This window comes from Fonticula alba, assembly GCF_000388065.1.
Source record: "Fonticula alba strain ATCC 38817 unplaced genomic scaffold supercont2.2, whole genome shotgun sequence".
Classification (NCBI taxonomy): Eukaryota; order Rotosphaerida; family Fonticulaceae; genus Fonticula; species Fonticula alba.
In genome coordinates, this window is record NW_009242972.1 from 2,076,754 (window position 1) to 2,083,526 (window position 6,773).

The 6,773-nt window shown below is 69.4% G+C and overlaps 3 protein-coding genes across 3 annotated transcripts in view; 2 read left to right on the forward strand and 1 right to left on the reverse strand.

The window, feature by feature from the left end:
- The window catches only part of H696_01458 (hypothetical protein), a 9,431-nt gene extending 7,111 nt beyond the window's left edge, over window positions 1–2,320 (forward strand). Inside the window, exon 8 of the mRNA XM_009495353.1 lies at window positions 125–2,320. Coding sequence (XP_009493628.1) covers window positions 125–2,155 — 2,031 coding nt within the window. The 3' untranslated portion in view covers window positions 2,156–2,320. The remainder of the gene's footprint in view (window positions 1–124) is intronic.
- Window positions 2,321–2,544: 224 nt separating this feature from the next.
- On the forward strand, window positions 2,545–3,633 carry H696_01460 (hypothetical protein). The gene is made up of 2 exons (XM_009495354.1): window positions 2,545–2,713; window positions 2,861–3,633. The coding sequence occupies exon 2, from the start codon at window positions 2,862–2,864 to the stop codon at window positions 3,429–3,431; it is 570 nt and encodes a 189-aa protein (XP_009493629.1). The 5' UTR covers window positions 2,545–2,713; window position 2,861; the 3' UTR covers window positions 3,432–3,633.
- A 317-nt stretch (window positions 3,634–3,950) lies between these two features.
- On the reverse strand, window positions 3,951–6,692 carry H696_01461 (adenosylhomocysteinase 1). The gene is made up of 3 exons (XM_009495355.1): window positions 6,474–6,692; window positions 5,201–6,245; window positions 3,951–4,736 (listed from the first exon to the last, which is right to left on the reverse strand). The coding sequence occupies exons 1-3, from the start codon at window positions 6,507–6,509 to the stop codon at window positions 4,375–4,377; spliced, it is 1,443 nt and encodes a 480-aa protein (XP_009493630.1). The 5' UTR covers window positions 6,510–6,692; the 3' UTR covers window positions 3,951–4,374.
- Between the last annotated feature and the right edge of the window lie 81 nt (window positions 6,693–6,773).

The following is a 6,773-nucleotide window of genomic DNA, read 5'->3' on the forward strand; positions in this document are numbered from 1 at the left end:
CCCCCCCCCCCCCCCCCCGGCCCGCTTCCTCTCTTGCCCTCGGAATCCCCTCCCGCACGGCGTCTAATGTCGCTGCCCGCGCTCGCCCCCGGCTCCCTCCTCGGCTGCTGCCTGCTCGCCCTAGACCGGCCTCTCCGGCATGGCCGGCAACAAGGGCGGCGTTGGGGTGCGCTTTGACCTGGCCGGGGCGGTGGCCAGCCCCGGGCGCGGGGCGGCCTCCCTCGCCTCCCCGCACCCGACGGCCCCGGCGGCCGGGGTGTCGCTTCTCTTCATCGGCGCCCATCTGGCCGCCGGGCAGTCCAAGACCGCCGACCGGGATGCCGACTACCAGGTGATCGCGGGGAATCTGCGCTTCGCCGCGCTGCCCGGGCTGGATGCCGTCCACCGGCCCGGCAATGAAGCCCCCCCGCCGGCGTGCGGCTACCGCGACCACCGGCACATCTTCTGGCTCGGGGATCTGAACTACCGGATCGCCCACTTTTCCAATGGCTTCATCCGCCAGGCCGTGGCCGAGGGGCGCTTCGATGCCCTGGCCCGGTATGACCAGCTGCGCCAGTCTCAGGGCCAGGGCCGTGCCTTTGTCGGGGTGCTGGAGGGCCCGCTGCGCTTCCCGCCCACATACCGCTATGACATCGGCACCCGGCAGTATGACACCAGCGAGAAAAACCGCTCCCCAGCATGGACCGACCGGATCCTGTGGGAGCCCTCGACCGGGCTGGCTGGGGCCCCGGTGGCCGGGGCCCCGGACGCCCCGGCCGCCCCGGAAGAGGCCGTCCTCCTGGGCTATGACCATGTGGATCGGCTGCTGCAAAGCGACCATCGGCCCATTCACGCGCTCTTCCGGCTGAATGTCGGCCTCCTGGCGGACACCTATGCGGCTGCCATCCAGGAGATGAATGCCGTGCTGGCGGCCGGGTCGGACACCGGGGCCGGGCCCGACGCCGCGGCCCTGCACCAGTGCCTGCTGGAGAGCCGGTTCCAGCTGTCCGAAGCGGATGCCCTGCTTGCTGAACGCTATCGCGGCCCGGCGTCTGCCTCCGCCTCGCCGATGCCCCGCCCGGCGGCGGTCTCCTCCTCCGGGCGCCGGAGTGTCGCGCCGGAACCGCCTGGCCCGCGCTCGGCCTCCTCCTCGGCCGCTTCCTCGGCATACGGGTCGCCGGCTGCCGGCATGCTGACGCGTCCCGGCCCGGTCCCAACCGCGAGCCCGGCTCCGGCTCCGGCTCCGGCCCCGGGCCCGGCGGTCGGCCAGCTCCTGGATTTGGATCAGACCTCCACCCCGGGCCCGGGCCCGGGTCCCGCTGCCAGCGGCCTGCTGGATCTGTTTGGCTTTGCGGCCAGCCCCGGGCCAGCTGCCTCGCCTCCGGTCGGGGCCGTGCGCCGCGACGAGGACGAAGACGACGAGGATGTCGATGAGGCGGCCTACGCCGACGCCTCCCATGCCGGCCACCAGGCGCCCGAGGAGGAGGACGAGGAGGACGAGGACTACACCGACGCCTCCTCCATGTCGACCACCGGCAGCGGCACGCACCCCTTCCTGGCGAGCTCCGGCTCGTCGGTGTACTCGGCCGACTCGGTGGACATGGCCCTGGCAATGGCTCCGGTGCCCGGGGCGGCCGCCGGCATGGATGGCTCCCCTGCCGGGCCGGCGGGGCACCTGCTGCTGGACCTGGACCAGGGCTGGCACACCGGGTCGATGCCGGCCGCCACGCCCCCGGGGGTCTTCGACATCGCGGATCTCATTCTCGGTGGTGGCCCGGCTTCTCCACACGGGCCGGGGGACCTCTCGCCGGCCGACGGGCCCGAGGATGATCCCTTCCTCTTCCCGAACGGGGCGCCTCCCCCGCTGCGTAGCCCCTCGCCAGGGCGCTTCCTGCCGCCCGGGGCCCCCCCGGCCGGGCCGCACACCCTTTCCCAGAGAGAGCTGGATACCATCTTCGGGACTTCCCCGGCCCCGGCCGCCGGCAGTGGCATGGTCTTGCCGACACCGCCGACGCGCCCGGCCCCGCCCATCCCCCCGGGCGGCGGCTCGCGCGGGCCGCCGCCCCCTCTGCCCCGGGGCCCGGCCCCGGCGGCCCCCCCGGCCGGACTGGTGGCCTCGGCGGGTCCGCGCCGGCCGCCACCCCCGGCCCCGCCCACCAAGCCCCCGGGGACTTAGTGCTCATATGGGGCGCGTGCACGGCGGCTCCCCCCTCGAAAAGTCCTTCCTCTCCTCCTTGTGATCCACCCTGCCCACGGCTCGGTGTCTGCCATCCGGCCGGCATGCCCGTCTACCATCTCCCAATGCCGGCCGACAATATACATGCACCAAAGCACCCTGCCATGGTCTTAATTGAATGATGCGCCTTTAACTCGGCCCGGTCCGCCGGCAGACCGGGCAAACATGGGGATCGGCCGCCGCGAGGCCGGGGGCAGGGGCCCTCACCATGCGATTGGGGCTGCCGGTCCGCCCGGGGCTCCGGCTCCCCTCGGCAAGAGCCGCCCCCGGGGCGGCCGGACACCGGGAGCCGAGGAACGAGACCGCCGCGCGCCCGGGACGAGGGGGGGGGGGGCGAGTCCGAGCGAGGTTCGGTGGGAGCTGGGCGTGGAACAGCGGGGCCCGGGCCTCGCCTGAGAAGGGCGGGCTGCCTGCCCCGAGCGGGGATCCCGCCCGGGCCTCCCCTGCCATCCCGCCGTCCGCCGCCCCCCGATCGCCACCCTGCTCTGCCTCCTTCGGGTTCGTACCTTGCCACCCTTTTGTCGCACACTGCGTATGCCCCAAAAGCAACCGGGCGCATCCTGACACACACACACACACACACGCGTGGCACCCACACCCTTCCCCCTCCCCTCTCTCTACCTCACACACACACACACGACGCAGCATGCACACCAGCCGCCCGAAGACCGTTATCACCATGCGCAAGTCTGCGGCCAGCCACCCGGCCAAGCCTTTCTGGTATGACACGCTTGTGTTCCTGCCGTTCTTCCTGTCGCACGCGTTCTTCGCCGTGTGCGTGGACATCCAGCCGCTGTTCTCCAAGGCCTTCCTGGAGCAGTATTACCCGGCGGCCCTGCGCGGCCTGCTGGACACGTACCTCCGCCTGTCCGGCGACGTCCTGATGGCCACGGCCCCCTCCTTCTTCCGGTCGTTCCTCATGCTGGAGCTGGCCTTCCAGCTGCCCTTCTGCCTGGCGGCCGTGTATGCCCTGCTCAAGTCCAAGGAGTGGATCCGCATCCCGGCGGTGGCCTATGGCGCCCACACCCTGACCACCACCGCGGCCTGCCTGCTGACGCAGTTCGAGTCCTCGGTCATGGACAGCCAGCAGAAGATGGTGTCCATGGCCCTGACCGCGCCCTTCTTCCTGATGTCGATTTTCATCCTCATCCGCTTCGGCTACGGCCCGAAGCTCGGCACCGCCGGGCAGGCCTCCGCCAAGTCCAAGACCAACTAAGCGCGCGTGTCCGTGCGCGCGTGCCGGAGGGGGCCCGGCAAGAGATGCCGAACGGGGGCCGGGGCATCGGTCCGGCCCCGGGAGGGCGCGAGGGCCAGGCACACCTGCGCACTTTCCGCGCGGGAGCGCCCGCTCCTTGGCCGCCTCCTCCCCCCCTCCTTGCCTTGCGTGAGGATAAATCGAATGAACGTGTTTCCATCTGCGTGTGTGTGTGTGTGTGTCCCCTCTTTGCTGCGGGATTCGTGTGGGTGTTGGGGAAAAGGGGGCCGCGGGGGGAGGGAGGCGCGCTTTGGAAGGGGGGCTCTGCATGGTTGGATGAAAAGAGGAGACAATCCACGGTGGATGTCCTCTGCCTTCCTGTCCCGGCGTCCGCGCAGGCACGCACAGACACGCACAAACACTTACACGCACAAACACTCACACCCACATACACTTGAGAGGGAGTGCCAAAACAAAGACGCAGAAAGTGAACCAGCGCGGCGGCCGATGCCCGGGGGGGGGGGCAAGAATGGAAGGAAGGAAGGAAAGTAGGGTATGTGTATTTTCCACAGACCCCCACGCGCGCACGCGCATGAGGGGCGCCGTGTGGCACACACACGGAGGAAGGAGGAGGAGAAGAACACCATGCACACAGACAGGCACAAAAAGGTGGTCTCACGCCTCTCGCCCTCCCTCTCGCGCGCGCGCGCCTACGCGCATTGCCGGCCTTCACACACCCCCACACCCACTTCGGCCCCTCTCTCTCGCACATGCAGACATGCACAAGAGAGAGCGAGAAGGGAGGGGGAGGGGGGGAAAAAGCCGGCCGCGGCCCGCTACACACACCACCAGAACGCGCGCGGACAACACGCTCCCGGCGGAGAGGGGGCGCGCGCACATGGCATGGCTAGCAGCCGCTACGCACACACACACACACGCATACAGGGGGGGGACACGTTGTCGCTTAGTAGCGGTAGGTGTCGGGCTTGAAGGGGCCCTCGGTGGCGATGCCGAGGTACTCAGACTGAACGGGGGTGAGCTTGGTGAGCTTGGCACCAAGGACACCGAGGTGGAGGAGGGCGACCTTCTCGTCGAGGTGCTTGGGCAGCAGGTAGACGTCCTTGCCGTACTTGCCGTTGGCACGGTTGTTCCAGAGCTCAAGCTGAGCCAGGACCTGGTTGGTGAAAGAGCAGGACATGACGAAAGAGGGGTGGCCAGTGGCGCAGCCGAGGTTCAGCAGGCGGCCCTCAGCCAGGACGATGACACCGTGGCCGTCGGGGAAGATGAAGCGGTCGACCTGGGGCTTGATGTTCTGGCGCTTGATCTCTGTGTGTATGCGGTGCGCGATGGAACGACGGGGCGGGGGGCGGGGGGCGGGGGGGGGACGCCGTTCGCCGGGGCGGGCCCGCCCAGGCGGCCTGTGGGCCGCCCCCCCCCCCTCCCCCGGCGGCCAGGAGTTGTGCAGCCACCAACCCGCGCCCGGCCGCCGGCGCGGCCAGAGGATGATGATTGAGGGCCGCGCAGGGAGGCGAAGGGAGGGGGGGCCGCCGCAGGCCGGAGGCGGAGCACCCCCGGGGACAGGGCCGGCGCGAGGTATGGGCGGGGGGGGGGGGGGGCGGGGGGGGGGGCGGGGCAGAAGGTCAGCATCACATGTGCCACATGGGGGAGAGGGGGGAAGAGGGTGCGCGCGCCCAGCCCCGCAGGACACAGGAGGAAGCGCGGGAGAGGCACTCTCTGAGGAGGAAAGAGAGAGAGAAGCCGGCGGCGGCGGCGGCGACGACGACACGTACCGGGGTTGCTCAGCAGACCAGCCATGTCGATCTCGTTGTCGAAGTGGCCGATGTTGCCGACGATGGCGTTGTTCTTCATCTTGGCCATGTGCTCGGCCATGATGATGTCACGGTTGCCGGTGGTGGTGATGAAGATGTCGACCTTGTCGACGACGTCCTCCAGCAGGACAACCTCGACACCCTCCATGTAGGCCTGCAGGGCGCAGATGGGGTCGATCTCGGTGACGTAGACGATGGCACCGGCGGCCTTGAGGGCCTGGACGGAACCCTTGCCGACATCGCCGTAGCCGGCAACGAGGGCCTTCTTACCGGCGATCATGACATCGGTGGCACGCATGATACCGTCGGTGAGGGAGTGGCGGCAGCCGTAGATGTTGTCGAACTTGGACTTGGTGACGCAGTCGTTGACGTTGATGGCGGGGAAGAGGAGCTTGCCCTGCTTGGCCATCTCCTTGAGGCGGTGGACACCGGTGGTGGTCTCCTCGGAGACACCGACCAGGCGGGCAACCATCTTCTGGAAGCGCTTCGGGTCCTTCTGGATGGACTCGGCGATGATGCGGTACACGATCTTGAGCTCCTCGTTGGTGGTGGTCGAGGGGCAGGGCAGGGAGCCGTCCTTCTCGAAGGCCTGCTCGAACTCGTAGCCCTTGTGGATCAGGAGGGTGGCATCACCACCATCATCGACAATGATGTCGGGGCCCTCGCCATCGGGCCAGGTGAGAGCCTGCTCGGTGCACCACCAGTACTCCTCGAGGGTCTCACCCTTCCAGGCGAAGACCTTGGAGGTGCCGGCAGCGACGACGGCCGCGGCGGCGTGGTCCTGGGTGGAGAAAATGTTGCAAGAGCACCAGCGCAGGTCGGCACCGAGAGCCTGCAGGGTCTCGATGAGGACGGCGGTCTGGACGGTCATGTGCAGGGAGCCCATGACGCGGGCACCGGCGAGGGGCTTGCTGGGGCCGAACTCCTCACGGGAGGCCATCAGACCGGGCATCTCGACCTCGGCGAGGTTGATCTCGAGGCGGCCGAACTCGGCGAGGGACATGTCCTGCGGGGCGGGGGGAGGCGGGCGGCGGGCGGGGGACAGGGGGGGGGGATGCAGGCACGGCGTGCGCGAAGCAGAGACGGCGCGGCGCGCGCGCGCGGAGGGCGAAAGGGCCAGCACACACACACACACACACGTGGACACATGGTCACACTGTGTGGCCGTGTGTGTGTGTGTGCTGCCATCGTCGTGCAAAGAGACGGAGGAGAGTGGCACAGCCCGCGTACGCACCTTGACCTTGGAGCCCTGAGCGGTACCGTCAGTCATCTTGGCTGTGGGGGGGGGGATCTGGCAGACTGTGAAGTGCGCCAAACAAAAAACCGGACTTCGAAAGGAGTCGCGGTGGGGGGGGGGAGAGGAGGGGAGCGAAATGCAGCAAAAACCAAGAGGGAGAGTCTTGGAAGGAGATGCAAATCAGGGGCCGCGGCTGGGGAGGCCGGCCGGGCCGGGGCCTCCCCTTATCCCCCCACCCGGGGCCGCTCGGGGGACGCACAGCAGGCGCGGCCGCACACACAGGGGCACCCCGCCCCC

Bases quoted from the DNA above. Each gene is read 5' to 3' on its own strand.
- H696_01460 (XM_009495354.1), top strand. From the start codon at position 2,862: ATGCACACCAGCCGCCCGAAGACCGTTATCACCATGCGCAAGTCTGCG.
- H696_01461 (XM_009495355.1), bottom strand. From the start codon at position 6,509: ATGACTGACGGTACCGCTCAGGGCTCCAAGGTCAAG. The intron at 6,246-6,473 runs GTGCGTACGCGG...CCCGCCCCGCAG, and splicing joins CTCAGGGCTCCAAGGTCAAG to GACATGTCCCTCGCCGAGTT. The intron at 4,737-5,200 runs GTACGTGTCGTC...GCATACACACAG, and splicing joins TGGTCTGCTGAGCAACCCCG to AGATCAAGCGCCAGAACATC.